Source organism: Amblyomma americanum, chromosome 1, assembly GCF_052857255.1.
Source record: "Amblyomma americanum isolate KBUSLIRL-KWMA chromosome 1, ASM5285725v1, whole genome shotgun sequence".
Lineage (NCBI taxonomy): Eukaryota > Metazoa > Arthropoda > Arachnida > Ixodida > Ixodidae > Amblyomma > Amblyomma americanum.
The window spans coordinates 249,174,756-249,190,211 of NC_135497.1; the positions used below are offsets into that span (position 1 = coordinate 249,174,756).

At 47.7% G+C, this 15,456-nt stretch overlaps 1 protein-coding gene across 1 annotated transcript; it reads right to left on the reverse strand.

Moving 5' to 3' along the window:
- Positions 1 to 949: 949 nt before the first annotated feature.
- Positions 950 to 10,252, reverse strand: LOC144116624 (uncharacterized). Its single transcript, XM_077651214.1, has 2 exons — positions 10,001 to 10,252; positions 950 to 1,423 (listed from the first exon to the last, which is right to left on the reverse strand). The coding sequence occupies exons 1-2, from the start codon at positions 10,250 to 10,252 to the stop codon at positions 1,028 to 1,030; spliced, it is 648 nt and encodes a 215-aa protein (XP_077507340.1). The 3' UTR covers positions 950 to 1,027.
- Between the last annotated feature and the right edge of the window lie 5,204 nt (positions 10,253 to 15,456).

A 15,456-nucleotide genomic window follows, 5' to 3' on the forward strand; every position in this document is an offset into this window, starting at 1 on the left:
ATTTATTAATAAACGTTTATTAAACTGTTAACCGCTTGATGTATGGCAACTCGCACGTCAAAGAAAAACCTCACATAGTGAAGTTTTTATTCTGCATCGTTCTTTTACGTTCCGAACCAACCGCGCAAAACTCTAGAATCGTCTGAGGTAGCGATCGTTCACACACGCTGTTAGCGAGTACGACGGCGCTTGCTTGGGCGAGCGATGGAAGCGCGAACATGGAAGCGGCGGCAAACAAGCCTCGTGGTGTACATAATTTTCACCGCGGGCGCTCGTGTCGCAGTTATTTTGTTTCCGCCAAAGAAGCTGGGCCGCCTGAGCTATGGGCCGAATGGTGGAGTATATGCAGGCAGAAGACTGTAAACTAGAAAACAACTCACCTCGGCACCAAAGAGAAAGGAGATGAGTGAAGCTAAACTTCTCTCAATACACGTGATCTGCCAGCACGCAATGACGGCCCAAAAGCCGGTGCATTCAACAGAAGTTTTCATTACTCAATGCTATGCAGGCAGGAAGTCAGTGAGGGCAAAAAAAAAAACGTGGTATGCTAGTTTATTGACAGTCTGTTCACAGAGCTCGCTGCCGGTGAGCTTTTTCGGAAGACTAAAGTTGAGGGGGGTTACAAAATCTCGCGCGCTGGATGCTAAGCTGGTGCACTTATAATGGCAGTGAAAGCTTTCGCCGATCGAGCATTCTTAGTCGACTGCGCTTCAGGACCTGGATGGCCTGGTTTTCTGCAGCATTGGGTCCAATTTATCCATAATACAATAATACAACCCCTCTGCACAGAGTTTCGTTCCTACGCTGATTGCGCCGTGCTACTGGTCGCACACTTCTTCATAACACAACTAAACCCTCTTCCTGCGAGTTTAACTGTCGACCACCTTTGAACTAAACTGCAAACGGGAGTCATACGGCTTCGAACGCTTCGCTTATACAGTGCAGCCTTTCTTAATTTTCTCTGGAATACTACAATGCCGGCATCACGTTTTCGACAGGTATTACTGGCTCCGTCTGTTCTGCTCGCTCACGACGACCTCTCGCTGTCACTCGCTATCGAACTTGCGGCTGGAATTTTGTCGCTTGATATCGGCGCTGATGGGGGTAGGTCTTGAGGTACGGACATCGTCCGCGAAGCCCCCGTGCCCCCGATGACATCAGGGACATCTGGCACATCTGGGATATCGGGAACGTCGGGGATATCAGGCACGTCGGGGATATCGCCGGACAGGTCTACGAAGCTTGGCATTGCAGGCATGGCAGGCACGGAGGGAAGACCTGGAAGGCTGGGTAGACTTGGGAAGCTGCCGAACCCGGGAAGAGTGAAGTTGAACTGAGGCATCTGAGGCATCTGAGGCATCTGAGGCATCTGAGGCATCTGAGGCATCTGAGGCATCCACGGCATCCATGGGCCCTGAGGCATCTGGGGTATCGGACAAATGGAGCAATAAATGCGTTGCCAAAAACAATTCTCGTTGTATTACAACTCATCGCGAGTGGGCTTTAAATAAGGCCATGCTTCATGATCGACAAACTGAGAGCGCGCGTTTCATGACGTCTTATGGCGCACAGTTTACGAAGATGCCACATTTTTTATCTTCTCGAGATAGGCGCGGGGAGATCGGAAGGCGAATTCCCCCACGGGGCTAGGAAATTTTAACACGGGATGTTCGCGTGCTTGTGATCGATAATCAGAGCGAGTTTTAAAGCAATTTATTATGTAAGTACACACATGAGGCGGATAGCATCCTTAAAGATGTCAGAACTCCTCCTCATTTTGTCAGCTCGCATTGGGTGACATATCCGAACCTTATACTTGCAGAGAAGTGATGTCAGTTGAATATTGTAAGGGATGCATCTTGCACCTTCTCGTGGTATCAAGCAAGAAGTGAGAAAAGTTAATTATGTTGGGTTTATTGGCGCATGGACTAAGTTTATCATACGCCACCCAAGGTTAAAAATAAAATTTCTGCAGTTTTGTCATCGCAGTAGCGCCGTCGCGAGAGTGGAAGTTGCTCTAGAAATTACGCACTGCACAGCTAGTAGTGCTCCAGACTGATAAAAACGCGCTAATTCCTTCATTGCTAAAGTTATAATTTTCGTCACTCTAAAACTGGAGCTGGCAGTGGGCAAAACTATTTCCCATTTCTGCCTCCTCCTTGCATTCATTTTATTTAAAATCGAGCATTATTAAGAATCTGTCTCTTGGAACAGTTTGATGGGCTGAAGGTGTCTCTGCTGCAATATAAATGAGTCTGTGAATTCACAGTAGATGCAAGCATGAAACACACTGCAGGAAAGTCGCAGCGTATTCTATGGGACGGCTCTTAGATATTGATAGCCGCACTCGAGTCTTGGGGAGCGTCCCTCATCAGCGTCTTCGCGCTTTTCTTTCCTGAGCTTTTTTTCGCGAGTGACAGCGCGCTCGCCTTCCTTTTCCGTTCTTTATGAATGGTTTGGTTTATGAGGGTTTAACGTCCCAAAGCGACTCAGGCTATGAGGGATGCCGTAGTGAAGGGCTCCGGAAATTTCGACCACCTGAGGTTCTTTAACGTGCACTGACATCGCACAGTACACGGGCCTCTAGAATTTCGCCTCCATCGAAATTCGACCACCGTGGCCGGGATCGAACCCGCGCCTTTCGGGCCAGCAGCCGAGCGCCATTACCACTCAGCCACCGCGGCGGCCGCTCTTTATGAATGGCGAGTGGTGGCGACAAACACGATAAGCGCTCGCCATGTTCCGAAGAAGAGGAGAGGGTGGCAGTGCGTGCTGCACAGTAAAGCCCCTTTAGTGCACAGAACACTGGGACTTTCCCATGGCCAGACGCCGCCGCCGCCTCCACTGGAGGAAGGAAATAACTCCTTCCTCCTAAGAACAAATTCACGGCCGGACTCGAGCGGCGGCGGCGAGCCGCGCTCCTCCGCCTCTCCAGTCCGGCCGTGACAAATTAGAGCTGGTTACTGGCCGTGCTGATGGGCAGCGCCACGGCACCTGTCGCCTCGCTCATCAGGTGTCACCAGCAGGACTGTGCGTGCGCCTCTCGGGTTGCGGGATAGAACTTGGGCTTCGCACATTCGCGCCGACCTCTGGATCCGCCTACCACGGGACTACGAAGATGCTGTGTTGGCGCATGCGCCGCTGCGGTGGCGACGCAGCACGTAGGCGGCACGGGGTTAAATGTTCGTTCAGGTTCGGCTCCGTCTTCAACAACGAGAGCGAAAAAACACTTCGTGCTTATAACGCCCCCGGTAGGATGCTTCCCTCGCCTTCAAGCATATCTAGCAGGTTCGGCCGGTTCTTGCTGTCATTGTAAAACGGGCTCATCGGAGTACAGTTCGCAGTTAAATGAGAAGTCTTTAAATTCATTGTGGGTGGAGTTTAATGTTGTATAATGTTATCATACTATAGCTATAAAATGTCTTTCTAACAGCTCTCTGTACAACGACGAAAACAAATATTAAAACGGGCGAGAAGTTCCGCGAAACATATGCAAGTAGGCTCTGAAAAAAAAGGAATTAATTTATTCATGCTCGTCATATGCCCAGCACGTACGAAAGAGAAGAGCATCAAAGGCGAGGGCAGAGCTATACCTCGCCTTCCTTGTCCCCGCATTTTTCGTTCTTCTGTGTTTTGCGTTTTCTACCGGCTGGACTTTCCCCAGGCACGAACCATCTAGCCCAGCTTGAAGCCCAATAATGCATCCTCGGCGTCAAAAGTTTATAGGCTTTTGCACTCGTCAGAACAGTCGCTGGGCCGTGTGAGGGAACAGCAGCTTTGATTTGCAGAGAAGACTGTCCTCCTTACTGCGCAGCGGCAGGGAGGTCGCAGGAGCCCTACTGCACGATTAGGAATCAGTTCGATGTGTCCTGCAAACTTCCGATACAGCCTTCATGGCATGCCGTCGAAACCATTCGGCTTGCTTCTGTTGTTATTTTGTTGCTGTTGACTGCGCGTTGAATGCGTAAGCAACAAGCCAATGGATGGACATTCTAGGGTAAGGGTCTCAAACATGAGGCGCGCAGACATGTGACCTACCGGCCCTCCAAGTTTAATCTTTTATTCCGAAAGCTCGTGCCAGCTTCACAAGTCAGCTTCACCACCGTACTTGTTTTCGAACTGAAATTTGCTAAACATTCTTTGCGGTAAGGAAAAGAGGCAGGGGTCCCCTAATCTGTTAGCTTCAGGAGGACGTCAGCTGCCGACAAGAGCGCACAAGGAACGAGGCAAAGGACAGCACACACAATCTCTCTCTCTTTCATTCCTCCACACCCCTAAACCGAGCAACGAACCCACTCCCCACGGCACAGGGACAAAGGCCCGCCTCCTTCTCCTTCCTGCGTAGCCTTCGCTGCAGAGACGGAAAGTAGTCTGGGAGTGCACAATTACACCTGAGTAGCAATATGTGGTGTGGACATTGAAAGGCAGTAACTTCATACCTTTGCATTTAATCCTGACTGAGAGTCACCAACTTTCGTCTTGTACAAAGCGAACGTATTGAGATGGCAATAAAAGACACGGACGATGCACTTCCCAGTAGCCACGGCACAGGACATCTGTAAATTGACCCAGTACCCGGCTCCCGGGGCGTTCCAGCAATAATGCCGCTTTGTTCATTCGGTAAAGTCGCATTCCCAACACGAGACGGGCAACTACAGGCAACTAATGAAACATCTGAAGACGCTGAGGGCACATCTCAGATTGCACACAAAGCATGTGTATATGAGTAGGCCTGAAGAGCTGCGTGGCTTATTTTTTTTGTATATGTATGTAGGGGGGGGAGCGGGGTGCCCGTGGTCTTTGTTAAGCTCTCACATCCTTACTGAAAAGAGGACAAAGCATTCCCATCTACCATTTATTTCTTCCCGCTCTAGCCACCGACTTCGTCATTGACAGCAACCCTATGAAAGCTTTGTCCTCCCTCATTCCTGAAACCCCACTCTTGCCCTCATGGACATTTCTTCGTTTTAAGCAGTTTAACAGCAAAATTGCGTCTCGAAATACCAGGGCAAGCAAGGTGAAATAAGCTACAAGTGTGAAGGGCGGCACGTTTAGCTGGCGGAAATTATCATCTACTAATTTTAGCAATTCGAGATTGATGAATTCCAGGGGAGTGCCAAGGCACGCAGAATGAAGACAAAATCAAACTGGCCGCCACTTTTGCTTGTCCCTTCAGCACATTCAGTGAGTACCGCTAACCGCAGTGCCATGCAAGCATTCCAACAAAGTTGTACAGTTTGGGTTGAGGAATGGCCCTCTTAGCCAATGTACTTGTTGCATGTGTCATAGCGCACTTGCCGCTCGGAGACGTTGAAATCCGTATTTTGCATACTACACCCGCTTTTTGGGGGAGGGCTTTTCCTATTTTTCTCGCCCTTTGTGACATTATTTGGGAAGCTATATTAGGCGCGTCACCGTGCCGAACACTACTCGGTGATAGCCTGTGTTTCGCTTGTGCCACATTAATTTCTATATTTTCTACTGCTTTTGTGGCAATAAGAACACAAGCTTTTGCAGAGAAAGTTCAGTGCTGGAATGTCACTGCCGAAGGCTTCAACTAAACGAAAAGTTGAAGATGAAAAGCGCCATTTTCAACCTCGACGGGAACAGTGCCGAACGAGCACAACGTGCGACGCCACTTCATGTACTTTCATCATGACAAGTACGGTGCGTTAACTGGAAAGATGCGTGACGACAAAGTGGATCAACTGAAAGCTTCACTGGGAAACAGCAAGAATTTTTCCAAAAACCTGCCAAAACAGTGGACGAAATGGTACGAGTAACCTTCATTATTTCTAATCTAACTGCAAAATCTGCAAAGGCTTTCACCGATGAGTTATTTGTGAAAAACTGCTTGTATAAAGCCGCAGGTGCTATCTCTCCGAGCATGAAAAAGGAATTCGAAAAGATAAGCCTTTCACCCAATACGCTTGCGACGAGAATTACTGGGATACTTCGGAGCCTTTTCTCTCGCCCATGGCGAAAGCACTAACATTACAGGTAACGCACAGTGTGCCTCTCTTCATTAGGGACGTAGACAAAAATCTCACTGTGACAGAAGAACTACTGGACATTGTCCCGATGAAAAAAAAAAACGACTACAGGAGCGGACATCGTTTCGGTGCCGGAAGCAGTTGAACGCACCGGCTTGTAGATGGAGCGGATGGTGTGTTGAAAACTGACGGTGCATCATCAATGGTCGGAAGCAGGAACGGTCTTGAAGACGTTTGAGAACGAAGCTTCCAGGCCTCGGAGTCACTGAACAGCTGGTGTAGGTGCATTGCACCTTACACAAAGAAGCCCTATTCAGCAAGACACTGAATATGAAATCAATCAGGAGCATTGGGCTCGGCGCAGGGAACTTCATTCGTTTAGGAGCGCTCAACCACCGTCAGCTCACCGCTCTGTTACGTTACAAGAGGAAGAATGCAATCATAAGGGGATCTTTACCACACAAACGTACGCTGGTGGAGCCGCGGAAAAGTGCTGAAGAGATTTTTTGACCGCAGAGAGGAAATCGACAGCTTCTTGTAGGAGGAATTTTAAGTAAGCCACTGCTGAGTGAAGTGGCTTGGTTACCGTTAATATCTCACAGACGTATGTGATCACCTGAACATCTTGAACGTAAAACAGCAGGGAAAACAAAAATCACAACGAAAATGAGCGAGAACGTTCGTGCATTTCAGGGCAAACTAAAACTCTAGCAGCGCTATATAAAATCGAATAAACGGGACCATTTTCCAACTCTCAAGCCACTAGGACACGCTGCCGAAGGCTTTTGCGATTTTTTCGCAGATTTACTCCTAAATCACGAGGAAGAATAATAATTCGGTTTTAAGACATCCGCAGCTTTTCCAAACAGTTCGAGATTTTCTCCGTAACATTCGCTGTGCGAGTCGGCGATGTTGAATAGAACTTTAAGCAAGCACCACATTACGACAGAAGTTTGAAGACATAGGTGTCTCTGAGGTTTAAACTTTTTTTAGACAAGACAGTTTCTTGTGAAACCTCAAGTCATCAGCATGCTTAGAGCTGAAGGGTACTGCCTGCGATTAAAACTAAAAACCTTTTCTTGACGAGGCCAATTATCTTCGCATTTTCTTTTATTTAACACACGGCAAGATTGACGCTCTTCATACCCCCCCCCCCAAAAAAAAAAAAAAAAACGACATTGTTACTGATTCTCTTTCCTTCTTTTTGTCATTTTCTGGCTTCTGGCCCGCGGGAGGCAAACTTTTCTGAATGCGGCCCGCACAGAAATATGAGTTTGAGACTCCCGTTCAAGGGGCTTCCATGCCACTCACTTGCAAAGGTGTAATTGAGATAATCTGAAGCTTCCTTGTTGTCTTGAAGAGAAAATGACAGACTTTAATGAAAAACCCGCTATCCTAATGGTAAGATTTAGGAGGCGCAGTCTCCCGTAGGGTTAATAATTGGCCAAGCAAGCCCGGGAGTTCATGTTTGGTATGTTAAGAAACAGCGGTTCCGTAACACTGCAGAATATTCTGTCACGTATGTAATTGCGCTCTGGGTCTTTAAATTTTGTTGGATGTGAGTTCTTGAAGGCAAAAAATTTCGTTAGATAACGTGTGTGTTGGATTTTTGTTACGCTGAATAAATTTTGGGGTTCTCAAGTGTCAGCGTTGCTGCGGAAACATAAGCAGCGCAGACTTTTTTTTCTTTTAATGGCGACCGCCGTCTGTCAGTAGCCAGGGGCAGGTGGTCCACCTGCTACGGTGAGGAGGTAGCAACGGCCCACCACCGGACTATGAACGAAGTTAGTATACTACCTATACGGAACTTTGTATACTACTTCAGATATAACGAACCCTCGTATGCCACCTCGAATATTATGAACTTTAATATTTTAACCTCAGATATACCAAACCTGTATGTTAACCTCAGATATAACGAACCTAAGCATGCCCCCTCGGATATAACGAACTTTAGTGTGTCAAATACGGATATAACAAACGTTTGGCTGCTAACGCATTCAGGCAATCCACCAAGGATCGCCTAAGAGTTCTTTTTTAATGCGGAAGCACTTGTGTTTGTCTCGTTTCGTTTGTGTTCGAACTTAGTAACAAACTGGAATTTAGTTTTCTAGGTAGCTGGTCAACGTCTACAGACCTTTCTTCAGTTGCTGCTTGTGAAGACCACGAACTCACATCTAAGCTGATACTTCAGCCTGATATTTATTCGTTAAAGGTAACCTAATACTTTGCCTGACTAACGTTAAGCGGCGAGTATGAAACTGCGTACCATTGATTACTATGTTTGTTCATGCGCCCTGTTTAGTCTTTCTAGGTTGGCTTAAAAAGTCATAGTTCCGTGAGCAGAAAGTGTAAGTAACCAAGCCGGTAAAACTGTCTAAAAAGAAAAAAATCCTGCCAATTTCGGCTGCTGAAGTGAAAGCCAGATTAGTGAATCAAGAAACACAGACTTTCCACTACTGCTGCCACATCTCATCCTTTTGACATTGTTCTGCTCTGCTTTTGACATCTCAGTCATATTTTAATAACAACGCCTGGTGCTCCTGAGGAGGGTAATTTAGCGACAATATTTTCCTGCATATACAGTCCGCGGGATACCCAGAGGTACGAATATATATTTTCGAAACCGTGAATTCCTGGCAAGTCCTGCGCACTACTATCATGACGATTTCTGTAGTCACATACTGTTATTTCCCTTCCGCTGTCATCGCGCTGGTGACTGACTGCCATTGGTTGTAATATCGATATTGGAGCATAACTCTTGCGTTTCTTATCTTTACAAAGTTAACAAAGCAAGCGGTGGATTGTTAGCGTCTGGCTTCCAGAAAACATGGCAACAGTCTTGCTAATAACGCCAGCGTCCGATAATTGGTGTGCTGGTTTACTGCTCCGCCCACAAACAAGAATTTTTTACGCGCGAATCGTCTCCCCTAAACTGCTAAGTCAGGGGAGACGACGCGCCAAGTGCGAATAATCTAATAGAAAGCCGTTTTAGTGAAAAGTGACCCTGAAGATTATGTGCACAGGCTGTAGACGGAAGTTCAGGAAATCAAATATGTGAAAAACCCGTTACCTACTATGCGCCACGAGAATTTGCCTCTCACCTTTATAAGAGGTGAGCTGAACGCAAAAAGCTTGAGGAGCACTTAAGGAACGCAAAAACTTGAGGGGCACTTAAGCTCCGCCAAAACATGAGGGGACACTTCCGCTCCGCCTTAAGGGTACGACGCGATAGCGTTAACTGGTTCCTTCCGCGGCCCGGGGTTCTCTTCGCGCATCACTTCGCATACACGGACACTGTTCCTTCTTTCACCATCACATAACGCTCAAACTACCCTTAAGAGTACAATGCGGTAGCATTAGAGTCCATCCCGCGTAAGAAGTACCCCTCCTCTGTAGCCTAGGTTGTGCCTACATTCTCATATATGCGGAAGTGATCATTCTGTACTCTGCATGCATAGATCGTGGGGAGTCCTCACACCACTCTTGGCGCATTGGTGCAGCGGTTAAGCTATGCGCCACTGCCCCGGCAGGTGGCTATTTCAAACACAGCCACCATTGGGGCTTGTGAGACTCGGGTTGCCAGAGAAGAACAGCCTCTCGCGACCAGCCATTAATTTAACTGCTACTTTCTACGGTGGGCACTTTGCTCACAATCCGATGGGCAGGTTGTGATGACGTCACAAGTTCACGTGACCTAGGTGGCAGATGGGTCACCTGCTTTTCTCGACATGCCGACGACGCTGGGGTTGCCGCTGCACGGGACACTTAATGCTATCGAAGAAAAATTGAAGTGTTATAATTACGAATCACTAATACGCGTCTATAACAAGAGTCCTTTTTATCACGTGTGCACGAATGGAACAACTGCCATGGTTGTTCGAAGCTAGTAAGAAGTGCAGCTACGAGGAAATTTTCGCAAGTCAAGGGGGGGTTTGTTACGTGATAGAATATCGCGCGACGGTCGTTTCTGAGACCATATTATGCCGCGAAACTGAGGGGCCCACCTGAAATCCGGGAAACGTCCAGTTGACGACCGCGACCTGGAAGTTTGGAACCTGGAAGGACGGCACCACCACAGTAAAGCCGGGAAAGTTGAACCATCCCGGCGGCGGTTGCGGGGCTCGCGGCGGCTGGGGCGTCGGTTCGGCCTGGCGCTCGAGCAGCGGGTTGTCTCCGAGCTGCTGAGGGGCCGCCGCCACCCAGCAAACCAGCGCCGCGCAGGTAGAGACTAGAGGCAGACTCCAACCGAGCCGCATGCTGGCCCGCAGCGATCTGGGCGCTCGACCGGTGCTGGACGCGGGGTATAGCTGCGCAAATAGGCGTGCACGTCGACCCCGTTCGTTTCGCTACCATGGCGCGCGGGTAGGGGTGTCTTATTTGGATTTTTGATTCCATTGGATAACCGAGTCGAGTAAGTAGTATTCGGAGTCTAGAATAGTTTATCCGACGGCTAAAATTCGAATTAGGCGTGTATGCCGACGCAAAAGACCAGTTATTATGCGAGCGCATCATATCCATTTTTCCTTGAAGACACATTTAGCGCAACAGAGATAGGATGATCACGTGCTCTTGCGGTGGTCGTATAATTATCGCTTTGGTCAGCACTTGTGGCGCTGACAGTTTTATAAGCAAGCAGCATTGATTTGCCCATCATCAGTCTTTACTGAACACATCCACCATAGATAGTCAAATGCAGAGTTTCTCGAAATGTCTTTGTCATTTAGAGGAACTCTGCAGCAATCGCAATGCCGCGAAAAAAGATTCTCAGCTGAGGCAGGCAGCTCCCATGGGCGAGACGTCACAATCGTGGAGGACATTAGCAGCTCGACGTGATCAGAAAAAGAGGAGAGCACAGGTAGGCCGATCAAGTACAGCCTTGGCCGTCATCAATTCTATGTTTTGCCGCACGATGAACTTTTATGTGTAGAGATTGCGAACCGCAGACAAAATAAATAGCGGCGTCTTCGAAAGGGCATTAAGGAAACACCTTGCCATCCCTGCCCTTACAAAAACTTTTGTTGACAAATGACCGAAAAGTTTTTGGTCAATGTTTACAACTCGCGTTGAGATTACATTGCTTTTATGTTGATAAAACCTTGAGGGTGCATTGAGATTTCTGGTATAGTGGGCACTGAAATACAGTAGAAATTTTATTGAGTATACAGTTGTGTTGATATTTTGTTGTTTTAGCATATATATTTTGTTAGACATTCTTGGGGCGCTACGTGGCTTACGGAACTTCTCCCAAGCGCCGACTTCTCCCAACTTCTCCCCCGAAGGTGGCATACTTTCAAGAAAGTCACCACGAGAAAAAAAAACGAACTAATGAGAATAGAAACACTGATTGCAGAAGCAGCAGCGGCAGTAATAGGGGTAACGAAGTAAACCTTACAACAAATCGATTTGAACTAACCTGCAATTTGTAGAACAGACAATCAGCCCGTGTCAACGCGCCGCTGCTGCTGCCAAGAATTGTGGAACAAGGCCGCCGGTGCTCCTTTTGTATACGTAATGGGCGGTGCCGGGTGTCGCTTCAGTCCCACCTGTGGAAGAAGAACCGCCTGCAGCGTAACCGCAAGCACGAATGACCCAGCCACCTACTGCCATTTCAGCTTTTATCACGCGCTGCACAGGAGCCTTCAAACGCGGCACGCAACGCTGACCACCGCGGCACACATGCGCGCTTAGGTAATTCGACATTGGTCAGCGGGGCCCCGTCCCATGTGCAGCTAGAGGAAGGAACGGGCGCTGTACGCGGGGCCACTCGGTGGTTCGCAAGGAAGCGAACTTGCTGTTTTTTGTACACACCACTGCCCACGGCTTATTGCTATGCGTCGTTACGGAGGGAAAACGTTCATTTTACCGGAATGTGTCCGCCCCCAATATTGTCAAGGAGGAGCCTTTCCTTTAGCTCTGTTTGGCGTTTAGTGGGACGTGTAGCAGTGTCGCCGCCTTCTCTTTGCTCTTCTTTGGTTTTATTTTCTTCGGGGACGAATTAACGGCTGTAAAGCCACTTGTAGGGAGTTATAGGCACACGCTTTAATGAGGTGTCCATAGGAGCGAGGCGGGCTTCTTTGTAAGCGCCTCGTGATGTGGCTCCGTTTAGCAGCAGACGTTGGCGCCCTGGAATTTGTTCAAAACACTGAAGCTTTAACGTCATTTCCGTGAGCTTGCAAAGAGAAATCAAAAGAAAAAAGTGTCGGCAGGCATGGCAACGCGCAATTGCTTGGACTGCAGCATTCATTCGTAACTTTAGCCGCCGCGGTGGCTCACTGGTTATGGCGCTCGGCTGCTGACCTGAAGGACGCGGGTTCGATCCCGACCGCGGTGGTCGAATTTTGATGGAGGCGATATTTGAGAGGCCCGTGTGCTGTGCGATTTCGGTGCACGCTGAAGAACCCCAGGTGGTCGGAATTTCCGGAGCCCTTCACTACGGCGTCCGTCAGTGGTAACCATTGGTAACATTAAGCTAGCTACAATATGCGACCGTAGCCTGGTTTTGTACCCATTTTTCAGCAGGCGATAAGTGTCATTCTAGGTGCTGAATTTGTTTTTCTTTTATTTCATTGCTGTTAAGGTTAACGACGGTCTTCTAGCTTCTTACCTGTCGCTGGCAGGAAGTGGAGAGTCAGTCTTCGAATAACATGGGCACGAACAGCCTTTCAGAAAACAAACCTGAGGGAGTGCCAGGTGATTAATTTAGACTTACAAAGGCAATATTCAAAGAGCCCAGTGCAGTTGAGAAATGGAGACAGGTCGCTACGAAGATTTTTCTTATTTTTTGTTGCCACATTCGCTTGCAGGATAGAGAGAACGCTATTATCTGGCTAGACATGAACCACGAGGTGGACGGGGATGAAGGTGGGTCTGGCAGTTGGCACGCTCATGGAGGAATGGGCTAGAAAGGCTATTTTGGAAAGTTGATATGGATTCATTGCTACGGAGTAGCGCGCAGCGACGCCAGACAAGAAAGGAGAGGACACACAACAAGACGCCGGAGGAATGGAGGCGGGTGCAATACCTACAGCTCGCTGTCTTAATCTAGAAATGCATCCTTCGTCTGCACATTGTAGTTTCCGCGATCGCGACCGGGATCCCAGCTCGCCCATTGGCGCGCAGAGACGTGCAGAGGTAGAATTGCCAGCTGCGGGATATCGGGTTGCATCACAATGCAGCGCGCGGCGACTGCGTTCACAGAATGAGCGGGCGGGCTTACTTACGACTTCTCACACATTAGCAGTCTTAAATGTCTGTGCCGATTTTTTGTTTGTTTGCAGTCGTGGAGAGCGCAAAAGTTGATGTCTCGCTTAAAGGCGTAGAACTATGTTATAAAGCGTCCACTATAAGACTGATTGCTAATCAAAAGCTTACTAAACCTATTCCACTTCAATCATTGGTTAGAAAGGGCTGCCCGCTGTCATAACTCATAGCTAGAGCTTCATAGCTAGAGCCCTATGCGTTGGTATCATCAAAAAACAACAATTCGTGGCCTCTCGCTGTCGCAATGTGAAATTAAAATTTTGGCTTATGCTGATGACGTTGCCCTTTTCTTTTGAGAGTGTGCTCGAGGTTTTGCATGTAGCTGAGCAGTTTTGTGAGAGTTCGGGTGCGGCTCTTAACCCTAGGACACTGGAGTACAAAACCAAGCCTTTTTGGAGACATCAGGTGGGACTCTGAAGACTTACAGCATTTGGGCGTTCCCTTGCGTCAGTGTCGCAATAGTGGGCCTCACTCACTGGGATTCTCAAATCTTGTACCTCGGGCGACAAACACACGCTTGGATGGGTAGGGAGCTGTCTGTGTTTGCGCTAGCACACGTGTGCAATATCTTCTTGGTTTCTAATTTTATATACGTAATGCAAGTGTTGCATTGAGCAAGGAACAAAGTGCAGGCGATGCATAGTATTTCTGCGAGTTTTGTGTGGTGCCCTCAGTGGTGGGAGCATATGCGTCGAGACAATTTTTTTCTCCCTCTGGAGTCTGGTGGACTTTGTCTCCTGAACTTGTTTGTCCATCAGGTTGTTTCAAGATTTTTCTTTTTTAAAACGGCAACCCGTCCCTTCCACGTAGCCGTGCTTCATAGACGATTCAGTGCCTATTTGACTATTCTGTTTGCGCTCACTGGTCATAGACGTAAGGGGCCTTTGTGGGGTTTTCTTATGGAAGTTGCCGGCACATTCCATTTCCTCACTGTGCGTTTTTTTCTTAGAGTGCCTGTACAGTCTCCCCTGAAACCAGATGACTCAGGTTCTGATTGAGACGTTATTTCTTGTACCGATGTATTTGTAACTTTACCTCGGCTTTCTAGACAATCATGTGAAGGCCAGCTTTCTCAGGCAAAAATTTTGAAAATTAAAATATCGTAAGGGCACTGTTGCGGAAATATTGAAGGTAATGGTCCATTGTTCTGATACGTAGCAAAACCTTTCTTTTAAGCTGTTTCCAGCGATCGCACCGAACAGTTAAGACTGCCTAGCAAACCAACGGGGAACGCTTTTGACAATAGCAAAAACGTGAATAGAAAAAAAGTACAAGACTGGCATGGGGTGATATGCGGATATATTTATTGTTATGGTGAAATCTTGCATTATATGAGAAAATTGTGTTTATAAACGGTTTCCCACTCAAAAATTATTTTGTACAGAATTGATGGGTATGATTGAAGCAGGTGCAACGGATGTGTGTTCTGTCGTGCGCAGACTTTCTTTTTAAATTTCACACGTGGATCTTACAAGTAGAAACTTGTGTTTGTGCTAAAAGGACGTTTGTGCCATAGTCAGTGAACTGCCGCCTGTGTCAGCAGCCTGAGACTATCGATCATTACTTTGGGTTTTTTCGTAATCCCATGGTTTTTTTTTTGGGGGGGGGGGGATTCTGCAACGGGCTCTCAAAAAGGACATTCAAATCACATCCGACACTATACGATTTTTGCCTACAATGGAAGGTTCTGTGGTTCCATGCGATCTTTTTGTGCTCATGGGTCTCTTTAGTCAGTGGAAGAGCCGCATGATAGATCGCCACGCAGAGCTGCCGCGTTCATCGTAGTCCTTTTTTTTTTAAAGACCAATGTGGTTTGGTGCAAGAGGTATACATGCTACGTAAGATAGACCTGCTGTCTGGCGGCCTTTACTCAATGCTGGGGCCACGCAGGCACGTTCGCACAACTTAGAATGCCGTGCGAGCTCTTTCACATAATATAGAAACTGTGTCCGTGTCTTCGTGGGCAAGAAGCGCCGCCGCCAGGACCTAATAACGCTATCGTATCGTAACCTTAAAGGCGGAGTTTAAGTGACCCACAATTTTTTTTTACTAAACACTAGGGCGTATCCTGCGTAATCGTAATTGAGGAAATAAAGATTAAAGTCGGTAAAGGCGCGTGTTACGATTTTAAATAACTGCTCTAGTTATCACTTCTTTGCGCACCGTGAAGAATTTTTCTGTTGCGTTTCGCCACGTTCAC

Excerpts from the sequence above, each read along its gene's own strand:
- LOC144116624 (XM_077651214.1), bottom strand. The coding sequence starts at position 10,252 with ATGCGGCTCGGTTGGAGTCTGCCTCTAGTCTCTACCTGCGCGGCGCTG. Across the intron at positions 1,424-10,000 it reads GGACGTTTCCCGGATTTCAG|ATGCCTCAGGGCCCATGGAT; the intron begins GTGGGCCCCTCA and ends CCGATACCCCAG.